At 41.3% G+C, this 26957-nt stretch overlaps 1 protein-coding gene across 10 annotated transcripts in view; it reads right to left on the bottom strand.

Moving 5' to 3' along the window:
• Positions 1-26957, bottom strand: part of FRY (FRY microtubule binding protein) — a 421192-nt gene that overhangs the window by 86125 nt on the left and 308110 nt on the right. For 9 of the 10 annotated variants that reach the window (XM_084981419.1, XM_084981420.1, XM_084981421.1 and 6 more), the window contains 11 exons: positions 25578-25664; positions 22698-22957; positions 22207-22396; positions 21438-21562; positions 18757-18814; positions 17448-17539; positions 16403-16575; positions 14430-14590; positions 12478-12588; positions 8618-8772; positions 82-181 (listed from right to left, as the gene is read on the bottom strand). In XM_084981419.1, the coding sequence (XP_084837545.1) occupies positions 82-181; positions 8618-8772; positions 12478-12588; positions 14430-14590; positions 16403-16575; positions 17448-17539; positions 18757-18814; positions 21438-21562; positions 22207-22396; positions 22698-22957; positions 25578-25664 (1512 nt within the window). Of the gene's footprint in view, positions 1-81; positions 182-8617; positions 8773-12477; positions 12589-14429; positions 14591-16402; positions 16576-17447; positions 17540-18756; positions 18815-21437; positions 21563-22175; positions 22397-22697; positions 22958-25577; positions 25665-26957 lie in introns of all 10 variants that reach the window. The other variant, XM_084981422.1, reaches the window with a different exon arrangement.

The following is a 26957-nucleotide window of genomic DNA, read 5'->3' as shown; positions in this document are numbered from 1 at the left end:
AAAGAGCAATTCAGCAATTAACTACCATTTCTATCTTCTCTGCTGAGGGATGGGCGTTTCTAGGTAGTCAGTGATACGTGCCTGCATGAGCTGCATGGAGATTTCATAAATCTCTCTGTTGGTGTCAGAGGCCTTGAATAGAACAAGGTTTAACAATGTCACTATGTCGAAGGGATAGTTCCTAAAACAAAACAAACAAACAAAAATAAACAGCACAGTTTATGACACAGGCTGGCTAGTCATCTTGAAAAATCATTACCTCCCCAAATTCTCCATGGCGCATTCACCTTGGTCACACTAATGACATTCCCATGCCCAGTGGGCCATTCCCTGTCCCCCCGACCCCATTCTTTTGCTATTTACTAGTAGATGAAGGGAAATAGCTCTATTTTTGGTTAAAACTGAGTACTGTCACACCAGGATAAATGAGCACAAAAGTCTATCTTAATTGAAATGAAATACATGAAGAAAAGAAGACAATATATCTAAATTCTCAACAGCTCACTGACTTAATATTCACCTTCAACATGTCTAAATTTACTAAGCACCAAACTTACATCAGCTACAATGGCAAAGACCTGGTGATACTAAGTTAGGAAGGCAGGTGCCCTCCCCTAAGGCAGGCTTACGGTTTAGTTAGGGAGACAAACTGTACGGTTTAGTTATGGTGAGCTGTGGTGGGATTATCTGCAGCACGATACAGAATCCCGACAAGGGATGCCTACAACAGACTTGGGGTTGGAGGAGGCTTTGCAAAGGAGGAACCCAGTGACCCAAGCGACACGGTAATTTTAGCAATGTCACGGAAGGGGTAGCATGGCGAACGTTCTGGGCAGAGAGCACAGCATTTTGAGAGGAGAATACTGAAAATGTAAGATACATTCTCTATAAAGAAAGACCCTCTATGTAATAGACTGAATGCAAGAAATAAATAGAGGAGCAGAAGGAGACGGGGCTAGAGTGGTTGGTGAGTTCAGAGGACGAGCAGCCTTCATCCTAAAAATTATGAAGCTCCTCCAAGATTTGCAGAAGGGGCGTGAGGCAAGGACAGTTTTAGAAGAATCACGCTGCTATGTGGAGGATGGGGTAGACAGGGGTCAATGCTGAAAGCTGTTACAATAATCCAAAGGGGAACAGATAGGGCTTGAGCTGGGGCAGGGGTGGTACGGACCGAAAGAAGGGGATGGATCTGAGAATCACGAAGGAGAGACAACCAGCAGCATTTGGCAGCTGAGTGTATGCGGGGAATGGGAGCCAGGGAGGAGCAGGAACAGAGATGAGGTTTGCGGGAAATCGCAGTTAAAATCAAAAGGCATATGGAGGTTAAATCCGTAGTTTTCAAATCTACATTTTTTCTTGCTACTTAAAGAGGACTTCTTTTTTTTACTGTGTGTATTTCCTATGTCGATAGTGGGAAAGACATGACACTAAGAAAACTCCTGGTGAGATACACAATTAGTGAATGCTCTGCAAGCAGAAGGCGAAGGACTGATACTTATTTTGAGACAAGCTTCAGAAAGCAGAGATCACTTCTGAAAAACATGCATTGCTTTCCGGTGGCTTCCTTACATTCCTTGCATTATCTGGGGAGGTCTGTTTTAGAACAAGCTCCCTTCTGGAAAGCCATACGCCTACCACGAATATCTGCGCATTGTACAGTAAGTTTAGTGAGAGATTGTAAGTGAGGATTGGTTAAACATGAAGCGGGACTGTGTTCACTTTTTATTTTTGCTATAATCACATTTAATTTTGTGTGGTAGAATGAATACAAATTCAAGCAACACACAGGACTGGAGGATCCCACCCCAAAGACGCTTCACTCCGGAGCTGGCAGGCTGGGGCTGTAGGGAGGGGTACAGAACAAAACGGGGAGGTGCCTGAGCTCCTTTCTCTTCCCCAACTGTTAGAGGCCATCACCCTCGTGTGTGTGTGTGTGTGTGTGTGTGTGTGTGTGTGTGTGTGTGTGTGTGTGCATCAAAATAACACCTCTCCCATTACACAGAATTTTAAACCTAAGTGTGATTATACGACCTACGTGTGCTGTTTGGAGATTTGCTTTTTCACTACACAGTGAGGCTCACTTCAGTCTTCCCCAAAGTTGGACATATTCCATAGTTCGATACACAGACCATAAACAACTAGGCTTCTCGTGAGCCCCGAGGTGGGTTACCTAGACGCCCCTCAGCACTGAGACCCTCGACCCTCCCTCCCGCTGCACCCCCCGAGGTTTCTGTCTGGCTGCATCCCTCCCCTCTCTGGGAACTGCCTAGGCCAAGGTCACGGCACTCCCCAGCGACGCTCCTGTGGGATGGGGATGGGGCGATGTCTCTTTCTTCTGCCCAGTCCTGTGCCCGGCACTTCCCCACAGATGGTGATCCCCAGGGCATTCCCTGGTAAATTTCCTGAGCTCAGATCTCCCGCTCAGAGTCTTGCTTTCCTGGGGAAGCCACCCTTTGACACACACTGACAGACATTTAAAGGTTATTTTCATTTGTTCACTATTGCAACACTGTGGACACCAAAGCTGCAATTATTTCCTCAGAGCAGATTTCCAGAAGAAGTCATGCAGGTTCAAAGGCCACATTTAAAATTTTGGTAGATACGGCTACACTGCCCTCCGAAACGGCTTTACCAATTTGCTTTCCAAAAGGATTACCTTTTTATTTTTAATTTTTTTGCTTTTTAGGGCTGCACCCATGGCGTGTGGAAGTTCCCAGGCTAGGGGTCCAATCGGAGCTATAGCTGCCGGCCTACACCACAGCCTACAGCCAATACCAGATCTGAACCACATCTGGGACCTACACCACAGCTCACGGCAACACCTGATCCTTTAACCAACTGAGCTGGGTCAGGCACCGAACCCGCATCCTCATGGATACTAGTTGGGTTCATTACTACTGAGCCACAACAGGAACTCTCTACTTTTAGTTTCAAATGAGCAAAAAAGCATGAGGTTGATGTGTTAGGCGGGGATTGGCAAAAGCACCCCAAATAATCGTGGTTGGGATGATGACGAAGAAGGGGTAACACCAACATCATGCTGTGCTCGCTGCTGTGCCAAGTTCTTCACCCAGATTTGTTATTTGATCTTTACAACAAGCCTGTGAGGCTTAGAGAAATTACATACTTGCCCAAGGTCAGGGAGAAGTAGTGGCACCTAGACTCCATCCTGAATATGTCTGATTCCAGAGAATTCAACACGTATCCCCAGTGCTATCAGCCTCCTGGACAGCCCACAATAGATTGTTTCATGGCCAGTCTAACGTGGAATCCCTACAAACTGCAGTACCTGGAAACAGACTTTCCCGATTGAGCAAACAGAAAGAACTCCTTTCTGAGCCCCATCGTGGCAGAGGTGTCTTACCTATGATGCCATCTCTGACATTGGGATTTAAAACATATATATTGTTATATAAGGAAACACAGGTAGCTACCACAGGATCATTGGGGGGTTTAAAAGCATGACTGGGGTAGACAAAGCCTGCCACTTAAGCAGGGTGATGCACTTGACCTTGTCATTAGGGAATGCAATTATCCGCTTAAGACTGAGCTGCAGAATTTACGGAGAAGAACATTGAAAGAAATAATCCAGATATACAAAATGAAAGAAACCTAGAGAAAGAAAAAATTAGATCTCAAATGAGTGCAAGCGCATAAAGAAAACATCTGTACTTAGATGTTTAAAATAGGCTTAGAAACCGAGTCGTACATTTTTCAGTATTTAATTTTCAACATAGCTAGTAGAAGGGTAAAAGAAATAAAGATAGCTGTGATCATATGGTATAAAAATAAACTGGTAAATAGATAGGATTCAGAATGTAAACGGGAAATAAAACTGTTTTTTTCCCGTCTGAAAGAGAGGAGATTTTCAAGAATTTGGGAAAGACGCACTAGCTCTGCCTTATATAGAACTCAATGGTGAAGCTCAGGATAATTCTGAGGTATCCTGAAGGGAAATGGAATTTTATTATTTGATAGAGGGAATTACATCATAGCTCTTTTTCTCCAATAGCTGCTGCGAGACTTTAGGTCAAGAGATGGGTTTTATTTAATCCTTACCCTGACCCCACAAACGCTACCAATGCACAAACAAGTAGGCATTTGCAGTAACTTGTTCAAGAGCACACAGCTTAATGAGGGCAGAGCAAGGATTCAAACTCAAGGCAGTGCGTTTCAAGAGCCCAAACTCCCAAACCCTGTGCTGAAATTCTCCAGCTGACACAACCAAATGAGGCTGGATGTCAGCAGAACCATAAGCTTCCCTCTTCTTCCTTGGCGATAGATGGATGCTGCTCCCCTAAGAAATGTGGGGCATTTACCTTTAAGAATTCCAGGTTGGTGTGCCTGATTTAAATTATGAAAGATTTATGGACAGTTAAGGCAAGAAAGACATGCAAACAACGACGACTAAAACCACTTTCAAAAATAAACATAACATTCTGTTGAATTCTTTAAACACTACAACTGTGATCTTACATATAATTCTAAAACATCTGTTAAATATATTTTAGTGGGATGTTGGGAAGTAAGAGCAACAACAGTGGAATGTTAAAGTATTTAATTAAATGTGGAGAGAATTGTTGAGTTATGCTATTGGAAATGGACTATACCTTCATTTTCATTTTAAAATTATTTTCTATTTTTTGCTTTTTATGGCTGCACCTGTGGCATATGGAAGTTCCCAGGCTAGGGGTCAAACTGCAGCTCCAGCTGCCGGCCCTACACCACAGCCACAGCAACATGGGATCCAAGCTGTGTCTGCGACCTACACCACAGCTCATGACAACATCAGATCCTTGACCCACTGGGCGAGGCCAGGGATTGAACTTGTATCCTCATGGATACTATTCGGGTTCTTCTCCACCCAGCCTTAACGGGAATTCCTATACTTTGAATATAAAGCTCACTATTCGCCTTGATTTATCGCCTTGGAAAGCCATTTAATCTCTTTCTCCATTTCTTTATCTGTTCCATATTGATATAGTTTGGAGTTGAGGGAAAAATTAATTCATAAGAACACACACAGATGCCAAAGAGGTATTTGAACGAATGCCGCCTGAATCAGCACTAAACATTATAGTATTGAGCTGCATTTAATAAAATACGGATAAAGTATGAAACATATATTATGGAAAATGCTTCCAAATTAATATTGTCAGTTCCACCATCACTTGCTACTTTTATCCCCACTTCTGGTCCTTTTCACAGTCCACCCTGACGTCCAATTCTCTCAGGGTCACTGGAGTTAGACTGTAGTTACAGTTACAGCTGTGGTTTTGACTGGAGGCCTGCAAGTTCACAACACACACACACACACACACACACACACACACACACACACACACACACACAGGCATTTGTAGAAATACAGGAGAGCAAAAGGAACAAGGCAGAGAACCATTTTCTCCCATTATCGTACCTGTTGAATATAGGGATTGATATATCAGCTATGATTGCTTTAGTTTTAAGACTAAAGGTAGACAATTTTAATCCACAAGAACATTTTTAAAAATGTTAAACCTTTTAGGAATTTTAAATTAGAATAAATGAGTCTGTGTATGAGCTGTCATTCCTACATCAATCAATCCAGCATACGACTTCCCATTTGAAAAGGAAGAGGTAATTATTTACTTGACAGGCAGGATTCTGCACTTTAGAGTCTGTCTTGTTGGAGTTTCTGCACAGATAACTCGTATGAGACATTTAGAATATGTTGTAGTTTATGGATGACTTTTCAGGAAGAGATGACTTCATAAGTTATTTACGTGGTTTTTAGAAGCAAACTTGCAGATAAAAAAGTCTAAAATGCCAGAATTGCTTTTGAAAAAAGTACTAAAAACCTGAGTGTAAAGATTGCTCATACAAAGCTGAGGCTTAGCTACACAGCCTGAGGATTTATGGGAAAAGAGAGCAAATGCAGGCTGCAGCCGAAACTTTAAATTCTGAACACACCCTGTGGTGAGATATGACAGAAGCGGTGGCTACTGTCTTGGCAGAGAGGCTGCAGCCTTGGCACCGCCTGGCCTTCTAACCTTCCTCAGAATAGATGAGTGTTGTGGAGTTCCCGTCCTGGCTTAGCAGTTAATGAACCTGACTAGCATCCATGAAGATCTGGGTTCGATCCCTGGCTTCGCTCAGTGGGTTGGGGATCTGGTATTGCCGTGAGCTGTGGTGTAGGTCACAGACACAGATCGGATCAGGTGTAGGCCGGTGGCTACAGCTCTGATTAGACCCCTAGCCTGGGAACCTCCTTATGTCGTGGGTGCAGCCCTAAGAAGACAAAAAAAAAAAAAAAAAAAATCAAGTTACAAATGGCACAATTAGGGAGCTCCTGTTTTGGCTCAGTGGTAAGGAAACCAACTAGCATCCATGAGGATGCGGGCTCCATCCCTGGCCTCGCTCAGTGGGTTAAGGATCCAGCATTGCCATGAGCTGTGGTGTGGGTTGCTCTGCATTGCTGGGACTGTGATGCAGGCGGGCGACTACAGTTCCTAGCCTGGGAACCTCCATATGCAGCCCTAAAAAGACCCCCTCCAAAAAAAAAAAAAAAAAAAAAAAAAGGGATAGGGCTGTGAAGGCAAGTTGATATGCAATATTTATTTAAGAAACCAAAAGAGTTTAAGATGCTATTTTAAATAATCTACCCTAAACACAGAGGGCTTTATAACCTAATGTTTTTGTGCCTGAGGTATTACTGGACTTGAGACTATATTGCTAAATTCATAAAGCATTTATTTGTGCTTCCTAAAAAAATACCTAGATTTAGTCAGAGGAATGCAGAGTGATATTTCATGAGACAGCTGTGCCATGAAAATAAATTCAACTGGATAGTTCAAACCAAGTTCACTGGGAGAAGGGCAGTGAAGGGAGGAAACTTTTATCATTCTTATTTTTGTCAGAGGAATCTTTGGTCCAACTTACAGATTCTAAATACGTTTTCTAAAATCAAAGAACAGACATCTATTTTTAGAATGTTGAAATACCTGAAATAAAACAACACTCCAGAGAAAGAGATATTACAAAATAATGTTATTTTGGTAATATCCTGTGGGTATAAACATTATCTAGCAATGCTAACATCAAGAAATAAACCGATGGAAAATCAGATGTTGAGATTATGTTTCATCTGCTACAACTTTTAAGGAAATTAAAGGACATACAACTGTAATAAAAATTTTACTACTAAGATTATTGAAAACAAAGCTTTAGACATGAAATGTTATCTACTATCTTTATAAAAGAAAGTAAAACACTGAAGAGAAATTTGCCTCTTTAGCATGTTCATTTGAGGCTTATTGAAAGTAGGTATCTTCTAAAATTCTGTTCTTATTAACTTAGAACCACAGCAGGGTGGAATTTAAAACTAATTTACTTTTACTCCCTTCATCAGGTAGCTCAAGATAGCTATTTAAAATGCAGTATTTAATGAGAAGGGACAATTAACAGTCTATACGAGTCCTTTCAAAAACAAACTTGAGCTGCCTTCTCTCAAGTTCTAATACATAATAAGCTCTTTCTTAGAAGGAACTTGTTCAATTCTGGGGAGGCTTCACTAACCCTTTCATCTCAGGTATGAAATTATTTCACTCAATCAATTATAGAGCAGAATGACTCTACTGAGTAACTAATTCCTGTAACTTGAGCAGTGGTTTTAAAACATAATCTATGGAATCCTGGGAGACACATTTTCTTTTCTTCTTTTCTCACGTTTTAGATGAGAGGGACTGAACATTTTTAGATGGCTTCCTGAGTTTAATTTGGTCTCAAAAGGGTTGAAGGGCTGAGAGTTCACATCTGTCACAAACATTTCTAGAAATTCCCTTAATGTATCTTTATCATTTTCAAATCCGGCTCTAATACTTCATTATACATTTCCTGGCAATTTAAAAGAAGAGTGCTATAAGGAGTTCCTGCTGTGGCCCAGCGGTAATGAACCTGACTAGTATCCGTGAGGATGTGGGTTCGATCCCTGGCCTCCCTCAGTGGGTTAGGATCTGGCATTGCCATGAACTGTGGTGTAGGTCGCAGATGTGGCTCAGATCCCACGTTGCTGTAGCTGTGATGTAGGCCAGTGGCCACAGCTCCAATTTGACCCCTGGCTTGGGAACCTCCATATGCTGAGGGTGTGGCCCTAAAAAGCAAAATAAATAAATAAAAGAAGGGTGCTGCAGTTACAAACCATTCTCTTGGTAGAATGAACAAATCAACATATTATAGGGCATAACCTATCTGCTGGGAAAATACAGGCCATTTTGTATTTCCTTGGAATTTATTCTGCTCAGGTACCTGCAAAAATCGGCAGCTCTCAATTATTCGTATGATGAGGAGCAATATTTTTTTGGTCTTTTTTTAAGTGCCACACCCAAGGCGTATGGAAGTTCCCAGCCTGGGGGTCGAATTGGAGCGGAATGCCACAGCCACAGCAAGGCCAGATCCAAGCTGCATCCTCAACCTAAGCTGCAGCTTGTGGCAACACCGGAACCTTAAACCATTGAGCGAGGCCAGGGATCGAACATGCATCCTCACGGATACTAGTTGGGTTCATCACCGCTGAGCCACAGTGGGACCTCCAGTGAAGAGCAACTGCATTTGTCAGTGACCTGTACCTTCCACTCACCTGCTTCCACACACAGTTGCTATGGCTTTGAAGCAGCCAGATGCGAGTTGGTAGGAACCGGTGTAGCATCGGTCAATTGCCCAATTGAAAAGATTAATTTGGTCAGGGTTTAGTTCCAAGAGCAAGACAACAACTTCACAGCCAAGTTGATGCACCTGAATACATGAAGAAAAGCAATTACTCACGTTTAATGAAGTTTCATCCTGGGGAAAGACAAAATCAAGCCTAGTGAATATAAATCGGATAAAAGGAAAATGAAGACTGGACCTTCATCTTGATTAATTTATATTCCAGGAATTCTTAAGAGATTGCGATGTTGCAACTGAAAACTGAAATGCAAAAATTAAATGTGACTCGAAATCTGTCACATAGCATCCATTCTCGATTTTTAACCCCGAAAAGCTGATAAAGACTTTATTGGCAATGTTTCTTTTTCACATTTAAAATATTTTTGCAAAATACATGTATTTGCTTAAAAAATTAAAAATATAAAAGGATAACCTTTATGCACGCAGACTCTTAAGGAAGAAAATCAGAGGGAATACATTTATGAGGCTTGATGACTAAATATACTTTGTACAGCTTAGTCAGCAATCTTTTAAAAAGAAGTACGGTATCAGAGTTCCTGTCGTGGCTCAGTGGTTAACGAATCCGACTAGGAACCATGAGGTCTCGGGTTCAGTCCCTGGCCTTGCTCAGTGGGTTAAGGATCCAGCATTGCCGTGAGCTGTGGTGTAGGTTGCAGACGCGGCTCGGATCCCGCATTGCTGTGGCTCTGGCGTAGGCTAGCGGCTACAGCTCCAATTTGATCCCTAGCCTGGGAACCTCCATATGCCAAGGAAGCGGCCCTAGAAAAGGCAAAAAGACGAAAGAAAAAAAAAAGACAAAAAAGAAAAGAAAAAGAAATACAGTATCAATAAGCTCTTTTAAAGCAGCCTTTCATATGAAAAGATCATCACACTTGGTAGAATTAATAGGATCCTCAACTGAAGATGCTTGAAATTACTGTCAAATACTGGATGGTCACATTTGTCCAGGACTAGCCTGGGGGCTGGGGACTGTCTATATTCCCCTCAGAAAGCAACATTTTCCTGCTTCTTCCTGAAGGTGTAAGCTTTCTTGCCAGTAGCAATCAGGTAGAGAAGGAAATATTATGGCTTGTTTGCTTTTATACTACAGGGTATGAGCTATAGTCTCCCTGGATGGTCAAACATCATCAACCTAGTTTCCCACAGGCTTAAAGACGACGCAGCAGGTACAAGCTGGTGATACTATTGCAAAAGATTTAAAAATCACATTTCGTTAAAAAGTTAGTTGACTTGGCAGTTCCTGCTGTGGCTCCACAGGTTAAGAACCGAACTTGTATCCATGAGGATGTGGGTTTGATCCCTGGCCCCTCTCAGAGGGTTAAGGATCCAGTGTTGCCGCCAGCCACGGTGTAGGTTGCAGATGTGTCCCAGATTTCAGCACTGCTGTGGCTGTGGCATAGAAAATCCGCAAGTTTTTACTGTGCTCCAGAGCCTTTATAAAATGTAGATGGTCTATAATTCACAAGTAAATGATGAGTTAACTAAACACACGAGTGTGAACACCACGAAGTAAAAGACCAGATCACCAGCGCCACTGAAGCCTGCTCTGTGAATTTTCTTCATCACTAGCCTCTTGCTCTTCCTCAGATGTAACCATGACCCTGACTTCTACCCCCACGGGCCAGCCTGCGCTGCCTGGCACTCTGTATAAATAGAATCAGGTAGTATCTAATTTTGTGTTTGTTTTCTTTCACTCAGCTTATGTGAAATGGTCATCCACACTCATTCATTTGCATTGTTATATAGTGTTCTAATTGCTGATTGCTCCAAAATGTATTAAGTCCACTACTGATGAACAGCTGGGTAGTTTCCAGCTTTTGACTTCATAACACTGCTTTGAACACATGTGTACATGGCTTATGTTGCACATACTGGATAACCTCTCGTGTAAACTGCTTGCTTAAATCTCTTCCTCATTTTTCCATGACTGTCTTTGACGTCTTTATTTGTAAGAGTCCTTTACATATTCTAGACAAAGACTCTGTTGGCTTATGGTACAAACATCTTCTTTCATTCTATGGCTAGCCTGTTTCCACTCTTCACGGTGTCTCCTGGTGAAGAGAAGTTATTAATTAGTCTTTCTTTCTGGTTAGCAATTTGTGCCTCCTGTTTAAGAAATCTTTCCCTAACTCCAAGGATTAAAATATCCTCCTATCTTATTTTCTAGAGACTTTGGTTGTGTAGCTTCCACATTCAGATCTACAGTGTATTTTCTTTTTTATTCCTGTTATCTTATTTTTTCTTTTCTAATACAACGCCATATCTTTGTATAATGCAGTTAGAGGTGGGAAGCCAGGCTCCCTCGTTCATTCTCATCTCAGAGAACACTTTATTATTTTCTTTTGGTCTTTTTGTTTTCTCTAAGACTGCACCTGCAGCATATGGAGGTTCCCAGGCCAGGGGTCTAATCGGAGTCGTAGCCGCCGGCCTACGCCACAGCCACAGTAACATAGGATCTGAGCCACGTCTGTGACCTGCACCACAGCTCATGGCAACACCAGATCCTTAACCCACTGAGCGAGGCCAGGGATCAAACCTGCAATCTCATGGTTCCTAGTCAGATTCCTTAACCACTGAGCCATGACGGGAACTTCAAATCTCAGAGAACACTTTAAATACTCATTACTTAGTATGACATTTACTGCAGGTTTTTTTTTTTTTTTTTTTTGGACACCCTTTATCAAACTAAGGAAGTTCTTTTTTATTCTTAGTTTTGTTAGGAGCTTCTCTCATGAACGAATGTAGAATTTTATTAAATGCTTTTTCTGTATCTATTGAAATGATTGATGATATTGCCTTATTAGACTATCATAATATAAAAATGAACTGAAGGACATTTGAATATTAAACCAATTTTGTAGTTCTTAAATAATCTCGACTTGATCATGATGAATCAGTTTTAACACGTCACTGAATTCAACTTTCTAATATTTTGTTAAAGTGTCTGTCTGTATGTATATGAATGAAATTGCCTTTGAATTACCTTTCTTGTAAAATCCTTGTCAGCTTTTAGTATGAAGATAATGTGGGCCTCACAAAATATGTTGAGATGTATTTCCTCTTGAGCTGTTTTCTCTTTGAGGATTTGTATTAAATCAACTCAATTTGTTCCTTAAATATTAAATTAAACTACAAAGCCATCTAGTCCTAAAATTTTCTTTGTGGGAAGACTTTCAATTATAGACTGATTTCTTTATTATGTATATGACTATTGAGATTTACTTTTCTTTTTGTGCCGTGCTTTTCTAGGAATTTGTCTATTTTATCTAAATTTTCAAGTTTATTGGCACAGAGATGTTCCTATGTTCTCTTATTTTTAGTATCTGTAGCATCTGTAGTGATGTCCCTTTTACATTTCTGAGGCTGGTGACATAGGCCTTATTGCTCTTGATCAGACTCACCATGGATTGACTGATTTTATCAGTCTTTCAACAAATTCAACTTCTGGCTTAAATGGTCGTTTATATTCATTTCTTTTTTATTATCTGTTTCTAGCTTAATGCCATTAGGATTAGAGAACGCAGTCTGTGTTATTTCGGTCATTTGAACTTTGTGGAGACTTGCTTTAAGGCCTAGTTTATGCTCAGCTTTGGTAAAGGTTACCGTGTTTTTTGTCCTGCATCCTAGTGTGATGTGAACAACACCCGAAACAACATTTCTGTGGCCGATGTGTGAAGAGACATCATGAACAACGCTGAGACATGTCAGTAACCCAACCGAGGCAGAAGACCCAAGACATTGAAAACCAATGCATTTTGGGCTAGTACTTACTCGCAAATCTTGACAAGCCAGAATGTTGTCAAGCCACTTATACAGGTAGCCATCTGGAGAAAGGCCCACGTTGTCAAACACTGGGCCACAGCACAATACTGCTGACATCGCCTGGGGACAAGACAGAACATAGCCTGAGAATGAAACCTGGAGGGATGGTATACAACTTTCTTTAAAAAAACACACTGCCAGATTTATAAATGATGACAATCTTTTAAAGCAGCTATTTCCATATAGTTTTAAAGTATTACTTAGTAGGGGGGAGGGATAAATGAGGAGTTTAGGATTAGCAGACACTCACTACTATATATAAAATAAACAACAAGATCCTACTGTTCTAGCACAGGGAACTTGATTCAGTATTTTATAATAAACCATAATGGAAAAGAATATGAAAGAGAATATATATATATACACACACAGATATATATGTGTAACAATCACTTTGCCATATGCCAGAAACTAACACATTCTAATCAACTATACCTCAATAGAAAAAAAAAGTATTCATCAATAGAGACAATAAAACATCAGATTCCAAATTTTGTCTCTTTTTGTAAGAGTTAAAACTTATAAGCTGAATTTAATGGACATGCAATGTTATAATAAATCTTTATGATAAAAGGCTAAGATACTCAAAACAAAATGACTGTTTCACAGCATTTAAAATAAACCTTCCTTCAGTGATTTCAAGTGAATGAATTCTGTTTATAAGATAAATATAGAGGAGTTCCCGTTGTGGCTTAGTGGTTAACGAACCTGACTAGCATCCATGAGGATGTGGGTTTGATCCCTGGCCTCGCTCAGAGGGTTAAGGATCCGACATTGCTGTGAGCTGTGGTATAGGTCGCAGATGCGGCTTGGATCTGGTGTTGCTGCGGCTGTGATATAGGTCAGCAGCTGTAGCTCTGATTCGACCCCTAGCCTGGGAACCTCCACATGCCCTAAAAAAAAAAAAACAAATATAGCTTTTCAAATTGTGCTTTGATGACAAATATTTGACTCAAGTACTGAACCCACAAACTTGACGAATGTACTAAATTGGCAAAGTATGAAAAACATGGAAATAAATAATTGATACTTAATCAAAGATTATAGACAATGAAGACTATAAACCTTAGTTCCTGTGAGAGGGGAGGATGCAAAGGAAGGTAAGAGAATGGAAGATCTTAATTCACTCTGTAGTTAGGAGTTCCAAACAACTATGGGGGACTTGGCTTAAATGACCTCCTCTGAGGCCAAAGTCAACCTGACCGTAACTTCTGGTATATATAAAAAAGACGCTATCTAGTTCATTTTCTCTCCCTCTCTTTTTCTGGTGGGGGGGCATGCCCACGGCATGCAGAAATTTTTGGGTCACAGATGCTATAGCAGTGAACTGAACCACAGCAGTGACAATGCCAGGTCCTTAACCTGCCGAGCCACCAGGGAACTCAATTTTCTAAAGGAAATTAAACTGTAGGGAATCATGCTTCTAAAAATGTGGACATCTTAGTACTATAGCAATTTATTTGTGGGAGTCTTTTAGGACAGGAAGAGACTAAAAAGGGAATGTGACTCTTGGCAGGGTTTGAACTTGAGCTAATGCATATGTATTAGATTGCGAGTTAATCAGCAAGGCAGCTACTTAAAGGGTAAATAAGTGAAAACTGTGGTTTTCATGTAGCAGAAACATTAGATAAAAGTGGGGTCTTAGAAAAGTTTTGCATTTTGAAATTGTGAGCACAGCTAGAATATTTATATATTTATACACAGCTATTTATGTGTGGATATTTTGAAATTAAAAGGGTGTTTGTGTATTGATATATGTGTATGTTTATTGGATTTTTTGGCATGTGCACTTAACATTCTCTCATGTCATATCGCATTATTTATTTTAACCTTATTTCAGGCATGGTTGTTTAAGAAAAGAGATCATCAATCTGACAAATCACTGAGGCAAAGTGACCTACCTTTAATGCACAATACTGGTATCTTGTAATCTGATGATTTCTGTCACTATAACGATCCAGAGGAGTGAACATGATGCTGAAGGGCCCTGCCCACTGGCTAAATAAGATGAAAAGATGGTGCCTCAGGCTTTGCTGGGGGAAGAGAAATCTCCGGTGGTGAACTAGAGAGAAAACACAGAGCTAAGGGTCTACTGGACTGAAAAATACCGTGAATACAGTTTATGTTGCTTAGGTTTAGGGGCAAGGATTCATTTCATTTTCTAACTCAAGTTTTTGTTAGGTAATGAAACATACTTAAAAAGTCAAGCCTAATTTTCTTTTCTTTTTTTTTTTTTTGACTTTTTTCAGGGCTGCACCTGCAGCATATGGAGGTTCCCAGTCTAGGGGTCTAATCGGAGCTGTAGCCACCAGCCTATGCCACAGTCACAGCAACCCCAGATCCGAGCCGTGTCTGCGACCTACACACTACAGCTCACGGCAACACCGGATCCTTGACCCACTGAGCAAGGCCAGGGATCGAACCCCCAACTTCATGGTTCCTAGTCAGATTTGTTTCCGCTGCGCCACGACGGGAACTCCTCCAGTCTAATTTTCTTTCCTTTTCTCATCTTTCAGTCAACAGCACCTTGTCTCAGAGCAGCAAGCAGAGACAGAAAATGGACTCACACATACTGTTTTAAAACCAATGTCTAGAAAAACTGCAACACTTCCCATTCAGCCGCTGCTTACATGTAAAAATGTTCTCTTGATTGCTGCTGCATCTTTAGGAAGAACCGTGAAATACAGGATACAGTCTATTGTAAACATCTTTAAGAAGTTAAATCTTAATTTAGGGTCATCTAAGATGAGGAGGATTGGTAAGAAGGCTTTACAACATCAAAATAATGAAAAAGCAGAAACAGCCGAGTTGCAGCTTTTTGTAATTATGTCCAAACATATTAATTACAGTAATAAATTTTTACACCAAACTGACCAGCTGTTTTTATTCGCTATGCTTCTATTAGGTGAAAATGTTTCAGACCCATTTGCTCTATGAAAAGAAAAATTCTCAGTAATATAATTTTTTAAGCTCTATAGAATTCCATATAATGTGTTGACTGGATAGGATCAGTAGCAGGAATATTTCCGAGGTTTTTTTTTTTTTTTTTAAGGCCCGCGCCCTCAGCATATAGACGTTCTGAGGCTAGGGGTCAAATCAGAGCTGCAGCTGCTGGCCTACACCACAGCCCCAGCAATGTGGGATCTGAGCTGCATCTGTGACCTACACCACAGCTCCAGGCAATGCTGGATCCCTAATCTACTGAGCGAGACCAGGGATCGAACCCACTTCCTCATGGATACCAGTCAGGTTCATTACTGCTGAGCCACATTGGGAACTCCATTTCTGAGATTATATGTTTACAGATTAGCACAGTGAGAATGAGAAAATGAAGCCCCTGTGAACATTCCCTCTGACTTACTTAGGTCCTATGGACATCACACAGGTTCGTTTTTCACTTGCTTAAAATGCTTAAATTTTTTTCTTAACAGTGATTTTTATTTTTTCCTTTATAGCTGGTTTCCAGTGTTCTGTCAACTTTCTACTGTACAGCAAGGTGACCCAGTCACACATACATGTATACATTCTTTTTTCTCACATTATCATGCTCCATCCTAAGTGACTAGACATAGCTCCCTAGTGCTACACAGCAGGATCTCATTGCTGACGCAGGTTCATTTTTCAGATGGGAACCAAAACAAAGAATAATGATGTGCACGAAGCCAAATTTAATTCCTATTGTTCCCCTTCCAACTCTGTGCTGCACACCCCCAATCTGCTCTCAAGTGTATTTCCAGGTTATTTCCAAACAAATAAAGGATCCCATCCCAGACCTGCAGACAGGCCACCAGCTGTAAAGACGAAAGCAGAGAAATGAGGAGCACAATTGGTATTTCAAGCATGAGAGGTAATTTCCAGTGATGTATCCCTGTACCTGGAACGCGCTGAATCAGGTTGGCAACCATGGCACTAAAATGTGCCCGGATATCTTTAAGAATTTCCACTTCTTTATCATTTTCAGCCTCTAGAAGCATGCGGGTCAGGTCCACGTATTCCAAGAACAAAGCTCCGAGGGCTAAAGTATCCCGTTCTAGGGCTCCATTGGTGCTAGAATAAAAGGAAGTTAAACTTTTAGATGATCAGTCTTCATGTCAAAGTGCTACATGCTGCACGGAAAAATAAGGTTTTGGAGTTCCCGCTGTGGCTCAGTGGGTTAAGAACCTGGCCTTGTCTCTATGAGGATGTGGTTTGATCTCTGGCCTTGCTCAGTGGGTTAAGGGTCCAGCGTCGCCACATGGTGTGGCACAGGTCACCTGGAAACAGTATTGCTGTGGCTGTGGTGTGGGCCAGCAGCTGCAGTTCTGATTCAACCCCAAGCCCAGGAACTTCCACATATGGAAGCTGTGGCCATAAAAATAAAAACAAAACAACAATAATAAAAAACAAACAAAAAAAGAAAGTATGATTCACTATCAAAACTTGCATACTACATTTTTTTTTTTTGGCTGTACCTGCAACATATTGAAGTTCCCCAGCCAGGGATTGAACCCCCACCCCAGCAGTGACACACGCCCTAGTTGTAGCAAAGCTGGATCTTTAACCCACTGTGCCACAGTGAGAACTTCAAAAATACTTTAAGTGCACATTTAAAAAAAAAAATTTCTTGGCCACACCCTACGTGGAATTCCTGAGCCAGGGATCAAACCCATGTGGCAGCTGCAGACCGCGCCACAGCTGCAGCAATGCTGGATCCTTAACCCACTGTGCCACACGGAAACTTCCCTGCACACTAAATTTGTTCTTGACTTAGATGCAGTGTACATAGAATATGAAAAAGACCCAAGCTTTTTTGGACTTTTCTACGTTAAAAGTTCAAGGTAATATACTTTTTAGCAAAATAAAGACCACAAGAAAAAAAAAGAGACACGAACAGATGAGTTTGCTGAGGAGAGATCAGCTCGGTATAATTTCCACCCTACCTGTCACTTATGACACCAGCATCAGCCAGAAGTTCAAAAATTCGAAGTAGCTGGAGCCTTAACAAATCTCTCCGTTCTCGGCGCTTTTTGTTCTGTGTAGAAAGAGGTAATACCAGAAAAGAAACTCATGGACTTGGAGAATAGACTCGTGGTTGCCAAGGCGGGGGAGGGAGTCTGGGGTTCATGGATGCAAACGATTGCATGTGGAGTGGCTAAGCCATGAGATCCTGCTGTATAGCACTGGGAACTGCATCTAGTCACTTAAAATGGAGCATGGTGGAGGATAATGTGAAAAAAAGAATATGTGTGTGTGTGTGTGTGTGTGTGTGTGTGTGTGTGTGTGTGTGTGCGAGACTGGGTCACTTCGCTATAGCAGAAAATTGGCAGAACACTATAAACCAAGTATAATAGAAAAAATAAAAATCATTAAAAAAGAGAGAAAGAGGTACTACCACGGATAGACACAGGCACAAGTGTTAACTTTGCTTTAGGAAACAGTATTGAAGAAAGGTGCCATCTATTCATTTTCAATTTTCTAAAAGTAAAAGAGAAAAAGTATTTTTCTTTCTTCCTAGTCCTTAGGGAACACGCTTGCTCTTATGGGCTGTAGCAGAAACAGATCATCAATATCTGTTAAGCTGTGCATGTTGAGAACCCACAAGCCTTGCTTCCTAGAGGCTCCCAGCAGCTGCTGAAAAGCTCAAACAAGAACAAGTGGAAAAACAGTGGCCGCTAACAGTGCCACCAATTCTGGTCACGGGGATAACACTGCTGTCACTCCCTCCGCCCAACGTCTCCTACGCCTTGTACCTTAGCTACTCTGTGCGAAGCTTCTTTTTTAGTCTTATTCTGTTTTACTTTTTTATCTTGCTACAGTATAAATGTATCCTTTCCAAGTTCACTCGGGGAAGATAATGTTGAGGAAAATGCTTCCTAAAACAGATGAAACAAATAATGTTCCCAGCCATTCAACTCCTTGTGAAATACAAGCATCCTAACCCCAAACCAAAATTCAATCTTAACTCAAAACCCTTTCCGAACAATGTAACCTCTGAGCATGCATACGACTATTTAGGTTGCTTTTCTTTCTTAAGTTTTGGACTTAACATCTTTTAAAACTGGAATCACATTATACTAAATACTCACACACCAAAAAAATAATGAAAATAGGAGAAGTTAACATAGCAAGATTCATCAAAAAAAACATGTTGATACATTTGTATTCTTTAAGGGGAACCACTGGGGGTGATTTTAATTCATGCTACTGTTCAAATAAGCCCAGGCATGAATGACAAGCTCAAAATCTTACCTCTGGTCTTCGTTCCAGAGCCTCTTTCATTAATGGATGAAGTTCTTCTACCAATTCTCTATGAATGAAAAAGGTCGGCATTAGAAATTTAGTATTGACACCCACTTCGTCACAAAAGATAGTCATTCGATCTTAAAGAATCCGCTTTTTTTAATTTTTTTTTTAATTTTTTTTTTATTTTCCCACTGTACAGCAAGGGGGTCAGGTTATCCTTACATGTATACATTACAATTACAGTTTTTCCCCCACCCTTTCTTCTGTTGCAACATGAGTATCTAGACATAGTTCTCAATGCTATTCAGCAGGATCTCCTTGTAAATCTATTCTAAGTTGAGAATCTGCTTTTTTAACTTTGCTTCTGACATCCAGATCTCCCCTGGTCTTTCCATTTCCCAGTCACGTGGTGAACTGGAAATAGACGTGGCCCTGTACTTGATGTTATCAGTCTTGACCCCAGGGCTGTGTATTTATGTTGGGCTCAATACCTACTTGTTGACTTGATTTTGATTTAATGTTTTGGAGACCTCTATGGCAAAAAATCCTACCCAAAGCATTAAACCAACAATATTTTGTTAGTGCTTCCTGAATGCAAAGCACTTTACCACAGGCTGTGGATCAGTAAAACGGACTCCCCAAACAGAAGTGATTTTCAGTCTAATGAAAGCAAAAGAAATAGGTGCAATGACTATGGCTTTACCTTTGGCATCTGTGCTCAAGAGATTAACTTATAGTTGATTTGCAAATGAAGTCTTTTTGGAATTTCAGAGATAAATTTCCTTATGTGAGCTCTTATGATAAATGCAAATACGGCAAGTACTTTATTATTTTATTTTACTTTTAGGGCTACTCTCTCAGCATATGGAAGTTCCCAGGCTACGGGGTGAATCGGAGCTGCAGCTGCTGGCCTATACCACAGCCACAGCAATGCCAGATCCAAGCCATGTTCGTGGCCTACACGACAGCTCAGGGCAGTGCCAGATCCTTAACCCACTGAGCAGGGCCAGGGATCGAACCTGCATTCTCATGGATACTAGTAGGGTCCGTTACCACTGAACCACACTGGGACTCCTGGCAAGTACGCTTACCAGTGAGGTTCTCAACAAAACCTTTTCTCTTGTGTAGTAAAAATAAACATCATATTGATATATACATGTATTTCATGCTACATGTACATACGTCACCTGTCCCCATTATCTCTAATTCTCGGCTTTCTATTTACTAATCTAATTAGTTGTCTTCTTTAGGAATGAACTTCTGAACTGCATTGTCAAGGCAAACTTCTGAATGCATTGTCTAGCCTGTCGCGAGGTATTTTTTCTAGAGTTTGCTCCATATCTGCAAACCCTGCATCTCCTGGTAGAATATTTCTTTGTGCTATTAGACATCACTCTCCAGGGAAACCCAAAGACCGGAAGACAGCCTCTGTACAGTGTGCTGTGCTGAGAGACAGGAAGCCTGTGTGACAAACCGGATGTCTCCAACACAGATGCTCGAGTTTCTTCATCAAAGAAATGGAAAGACCAGGAATGGTCTTTCCTCTAGGAGCAACCCTTGATCAAATGCGTAGTCCGTGCATTTTTACCTTTCACCCTCTCAATCGATACGATTCTATAGTCATACCGATGGTTTTAAATTAGAGACATTCTTTTATTTACGGTAACAATGTCATAGCTGACGTTTCTCCCATCCACATGGCCAGTCAGATGCGTAATCTTACCTCCTCCTGGGAATACTTAGAGGGTAAGACAAGCAAAAGAGCCTTAGGTTCCCTGGGAAAAAGCACTACGTAATTTCAGGAATTGTTTTTATTATCTTCTTGCAGTGTTTCTATCTGACGCTTTGTCTTAACTAATTAACCAGTAAGTAGTAAAACACTGGTTAACTGGCACTCAAAGAGTCAGGATCCACAAGCACTTTTTTTAAAGGATAACATCTGACTCGATACGGGAACATATCTTTTTTCAGTTTCTTCTAAAATGTCTCGTTAATCTTTATTTTTCAGATAAGCTTTCTCACAGATGCTGGGAGCGTTCCCTTTTCTGTGTACATGGAAAACTAAGATTTTCTTTGTCCTCCTAGGCTTTCGGTGTTAGATAAAGTCATCAGAGGCAGCCTGAACTCACATTTTACGGTGTCTCTTTGAAAAGGCTTTGACACTGCCTCAGATGGCGTGGTTATTTGCTTAAAGGTGTGAAATGAGTAAGGAATCCAGAAAGTGAGACCTGATGGTTCCCTTGGGGCGGATACAGCATCTTATAGAAAGAGCAGCAAGCGTGATGCATAACGGACACCCTTGAAAGTGTCCTGTCAATGCTTTGAGAGTCTGCTGCACAAGTGGCTGATGGCAGACACTTATTATTTTGACATTACAGCCTCTGAACAGGCTGGCTAATGGGAGCGACATGGAATGCTTTGCGTGTACAGTTATCTAAAAGGAAGCTTGTAAGTGAGAGAAAATCTGAGAGGTAAAATCAAAGTTGCCATGACGAAAAGTGGAAGGCGAGGCAGTTGCAAGGAATGCTTGTCACATGCACGTCAACCCACAAGGACACAAAGGGACTGTGCAAAGCCTGCACTCTCTAGGCACATGCCAATGCGCGAACTCAAACTTGAGTTAGAAGCAGGAACTACCACAGCAGCAGTACATAGGAATTTAGGAGAACTCATTAAGACTACTGTACCTGAAAACAAGGGAATTTGTTCTTCCAAATCCTAAAACTAAGGACTCTGTGATCTCAATGCCCTCTAGTCTCATCAAAGGCACCAACTGCTTTAAGAGAACTCCCACCGATGGGGTGCCTATGGCCTGAAACAAGTTGGTTAAAAGTGAAAAAGAGGTAACATGACAACGAATCCTTCCTTAAATCAAACGATGATTCCATTATCACAGTTTTAAGTACTGAACCACATCCCAAGGCACTGCCATCATTTCAGGAAAAAAAATAAATAAATAAACAAGCAAAACAAAACACGTACATTTTAATACAGCACAATGAATGCATTTTTTTTTTAAATCTGGGACACAAATTTGAAAGAACATTCTTATTAAAATAGTCTTTCAAACACATACCATTTAAATCCACAAAACCATCTTTACCAAGAGAATTTAATCCAGACATGGTTTAAAGGGGATTACTTGGTGAGGAGTGAGAGAAATACAGTATGTAGAACGGAGCCCATGAACCAAACCTCGGGGCACTAATAAATACAGGTCACTCTCTGGTCTTAGGCAAACTTCCTAACTTCCTTTTATCTGCAGTTCCCCACTTGTCAGGGAGGCATCATAAATTATTTACACAAACGCTCAATGGAATTTAGAAATGTGTAGGATGAAACTCTGATCCCACATACTCCAGATGGCAGGCACAGTGCAATTCACACTGTGAACTCTAGACAAACAAGCTAAAAAAAAACCTTACAGAATAATTCCTCTGAAGCATGTCATGTCACCTTGTTATCGTAGCTCACGGTACCATCGGGCGTAGTGGCCATTATTTCTGGAGTGGAAGCTCGCAAGTGTCCTGGGCTCATGATACTGGGCTTGGCAACTCCGAAACAAAGAATAAGGTAATTTCTCCACAAGGTAACGTAGTTATCTCCGCTGCCGGCAGTGCTGGTTTTCTTGGCATTAATTGGGCTACTAGAAATAGGGAGTGACAAACAAGAGTGAAACTACATTCTAGATTTTAGGTATCACTTAAAGATTTTTTTTTTTTAACCAGTAAGGGGCTAAGATTCTATTCTCAGATAATCACACTGATGATTAAGGGGGAGAATTTTCTAGATAAGAACTTTTAACCTGTTCTCACTCAATGTTAAGAATTCTGTCATAGAGCTTTCAAAAACTAGGGAGCATGCTCTCCTGATCTCTCATGGGCAATGAAGATGCGAGGGGGCAAGAGGCAGAACAAGGACATGGAGGAAAGCGTGGGGACCCTTACTTTGGGTCCACCAGAGGCATCACCGACTGCAGCCGGGTAAAGGCGTAGGGCCAGGCGTAGCTCAGGGCGGTGGGGCAGTGCTTGGGCAGGTTCTCCTGTCGCAGGAAGCTGAAGAGGCAGAGCACCCAGGGGTCTTTGACAGACTGCGCGAAAATCCAGACGTGGGAAGGGCTCTTCACGTCGTAATGGCTGTTGACCAGCACTGCGCTCCACTCCACCAGCCACTGCAGGTCCACGCTGTGCGTCAGCGGTAAGGTGGCCTGCGGGCGCGAGAAGCAGGCGAGGGGTCGAGGCTGAACCGCGAGGTCCCCGGCCGGCCCAGCCCCGTCCTTCCTCCACGGTGCCTTCCCACGGCCTCCACAACGGGCCAGGCTGGGAATCGCAAATGCCCCGCTCACGCCTCCCATGTCAGACCCGGGTCTGTGGTCAGGGCTGTTTCCTCCGTGAGACGGAAGTCATCCCAAAGGCAGAGTTTAAGGATGGGCCATGCTCCACGCAGGTGCAATGTCACAGAGCCCTGCACACTAGCGCCCCCGAACTGCCCACTACATACTTGTCGAAAACATATACGACATTCGTTAACGGGGACTTGACCGTGGATGTGCTAATTTAAAATTCTGAAAAGGGGAGTTCCTGTTGCATTGTCTCCATGAGGATGTGGGTTTGCTCCCCGGCCTCGCTCAGTGGCTTAAGGATCTGGCATTGCTGCCAGCTGTGGGGTGGGGTGCAGACGTGGCTTAGATCCCGTGTGGCTGTGGCTGTGGTATAGGCTGGCAGTTGCAGCTCTGATTGGACCCCCAGCCGGGGAACTTCCACGCGCCGCAGGTGCAGCCGTAAAAAGAAAAATAAATTCTGAAAATTTATTAATCTCTGAGATGCAGAAATGTGTTATTATCCCTGTAATTATTATTTTTTTAAAGCCGTGACCTTGTTTACCTTAGCTTGGACTGAAATACCTTCCCTGGGGCATAGGGAAATGGCTAAATGCAATTCCTTTTCATTAAGGGCATTTTACTAATGACTTTAAAAAACAATTTCATTGAAGTATGGTTGATGTACAATGCTGTATTAACTTCTTCTGTACAGAAAGTGATTCAGTTATACATATACATATTCTTAGTCATAGTCACATGATATCTGAGGAAAGGTAACTGCTTATTCTTGCCCTGTGATATAAACCAAAATAACACATTCTAAAACCTTTTGAAACACCCATTGTATCTTACATAGAGATATGCATTTATATTTTGGTAACACATAATTTATTACATCTCATTCTCTTTTAGGTCTGGAATATCATAGTTTAGGGAAGACCAGGTTTCAAATAATCTAACTGTTGTGCCAGGAGAGAAAACTGTCATTTCATGTGCTAGGCCTTTACGGGGATGCTTTTTATCTGTTGGGCCTCTGAGTCCCCGTGGGAAGAACGCCGCCCCAGGGGTCTCAATGGTTGGTGGGCTGGAGAGGCAATAGCTACAGCTTCAGAGCCAGAGAGCTAAAGCTCCAACACAGGCTCTGCCTGAAGCCGGTGACCTGGGAAAACTTTTGAACATTCCAGAGTGTCTGTCTGCTTAATTCATGACTTGGAAATGATAATGCTGATCTCATCACATCTTTAAGTGAATGCCAAGAGGTAAGGGATGTCAAAACCGGGCACGAAGCCAGCGCTGTGTGCCCTCCCTCCCCTGCCCCACCAGGCGCCTCTTCTCCCCTTGCTGTGCATCTTCCTATGTGCAGGACTGCTGACCTGGTTACCTGGCCCTAGGTTTTGACTGATAAACACAGAACAAAATCTCAAGAACGAAATAGAATCTGCAGGGAAACAAGACATGTATATGAAATAATTAAAACTCAAAACCATTCTGTGCCTCTCCCATTCTGTGACTGAAGAATATGAATTTCTAAAAGGAGAGGTAGGACCCTTCAATATCACTGCTAAGGTCGGTGCTGCGTGTCTAATAGTTTTCGTAATTATCATTAATATTACAATCATAAGCAGGAATAAGACTGCTAAAAATAGGGGTGTGTTTAGTCTCAGAAAGGTCATGAAAAGCTCCCAAATGCCTTCAGGTTTTATATGTATTTATAGCTATGTGTCAAATATATTCACATTCATTTATAGCTTTTTGACCAGGATATACAAGGGGGCATCAGCTCTGAGAATTCTGCAGGTCTCCCTGCCTCTCTTCAGCTATTTAGATAAAATTAATTCATGTCCCACTAATGTGCTATGTTCATTTCTTAAAAATCAGGTAATTAAAATCAGTTTCAATTTCCCTTGTACTTGATCAGAAATTGAAAGATGCCAACATGGTCTTTTAAAACAAAGAATATATGCTCTCCTAGCTTCAGAGTCCAGACAAGGTCAAGTCCAGACCCTCACACTCTGTGTGACTACGGCCCTGCTTCTTAATGGTTTTGAGTTTTAATAACTATGAAGGTCAAAAAAGATAATAAATGTGCAAGCACCATATAAAGTACCACATAAATACAGGTTATATATAGTGTTAAGTGTAATAAATAAAGCAAATTAATTTTCTGAAAGAATCCTGAGAATTCCTGAAATTGCAATTTGCATAACTATCTTTCTCAGACTCAGATTTTGTTTATTTTATTTTTATTTGTTATTTTTTACTTTTTACAGAACTAGAATATTTTTTTTCTTTTTTTTTTTCTTCAGATTTTGCTTTAAATTTATCTGTCTCCCAATCCAGTATTTCAAAAGCTAGTCTTGTTTCCTAAGTCTTTTTGTGTCAGTTTATGAACCTGACATAAAAGCCTGGAATTCTCCCACTTCATTTTTCCTTGTGCCTCTTTTTCAGACAGGTCCAGAGCTTACCCTTAAGAGCCATCAGCAGGCAGGAGCAAACGGGTACTTACTGAATCTGAAACTGCGACGTGAATAAAACTTTCGAGGATGGAAGAACTCAGCTGATCCATGACATCGATCATAGGCCTGTCGTCGTCCTGCACAGAAGGGAGGCGATTACTCTGCGTGGGAAAATGAATCCCTCCATCATCCCCACCGCCTTTGTTCAGCACATGAAGCAGAACTGCTTGCAAGGCAGTGATAAGGGCTTTCCCACGGAAAAGTGAGGGCTGAGGCAGTGAAAGGTAGTCGGTGACACTCCCTATGATTCCCAGTTTAGTCTTACAAGGCTTCAGGGATGCTAAGTAGAGCTCCAGTTTCACATGGTACTGAAAAGACATGTACCTGAATTGCACAAACTCATGCACATAAACACAGTCAGCCTGGAACCTAAATCACAGTCTCACACATTATTCATGATGCTGTCGTGAACGTGAAGAAATGGAAAACCCACAAGAAGACGCTTTGCCAGGCCACAAAAATGCACTTTCCTTATGTCACTGATCTGCTAAAATAACTGAGAAATTGCTGACTGTGACTGAATTTCAGTTCCAAAGAAACTGCACTGGATACTGACCATACACTCTCTGCGGTATCTAGGTTATGCACAGCTATTTGGAAAAGAAGCAAATTGGAAAAAGCACAAGAGAGAATATCTTATAGGCCATTCTTCTACATGAAGAGTGTGAATATGCATGACGTGTATTTGCCATCCTTTGTCACAGAGAGGCTCAGACATATGAAATGATTTACTTAGAAGCCTTATAGGAAAGCTTCAGAGTGTCCTCATTTATGTAGGAATGAGAACGGCTTCAAAAAAGTTGTGGTTGAAAAAAAAGACAACCAAGCTCATGGATATGGGGAATGGACTGGTTGGTCACCAGAGGTGGGTGGAGAGGAAGTGATGAAATGGGAAAAGGAGTCTAAATGTATAAACTGCCAGTTATAAAGTAAATAATTCATGGGAATGTAATGTACGACATGGCAACTAGAGTTAATTATACTGTATTGTATATTTGAAAATTGCTCAGAGTAGATCTTAAAAGTTCTTTTCACAAGAAAAAATACCCTGTCGCCTTGTACAGTGATGCATGTTAGCTCCTTATTGTGGCGAACATTTCACAATATACACAGACATGGAATCACTCTGCTGTACTCCTGAAACTAATGACAGTGCATGTCAATTATACCTCAGTAAAAAAAAAATTATACAAAAAAAAGTTGCAGCTGATCAAAGAACGCAACGTATGAGCAATGTTCTCAACACAGCCTGCTGGAATAGCAGTTAACCTGGGCTTTAAAGGCGTATATATCTGGCTTTCATTTCTAGCTCTGCCACATCTTTGCCGTTGATTTGGAGCAAATCATTTAACCTCCCTGAAGTTCAGTCT

Source organism: Sus scrofa, chromosome 11, assembly GCF_054392235.1.
Source record: "Sus scrofa isolate SSC_HxYL_T2T_F1_AM1 chromosome 11, Sscrofa_HxYL_maternal_Yorkshire_Landrace_v2.0, whole genome shotgun sequence".
Classification (NCBI taxonomy): Eukaryota; Metazoa; Chordata; class Mammalia; order Artiodactyla; family Suidae; genus Sus; species Sus scrofa.
The sequence above is the reverse complement of the archived record's forward strand: the minus strand, read 5'-3'. Positions and strand labels throughout refer to the sequence as shown.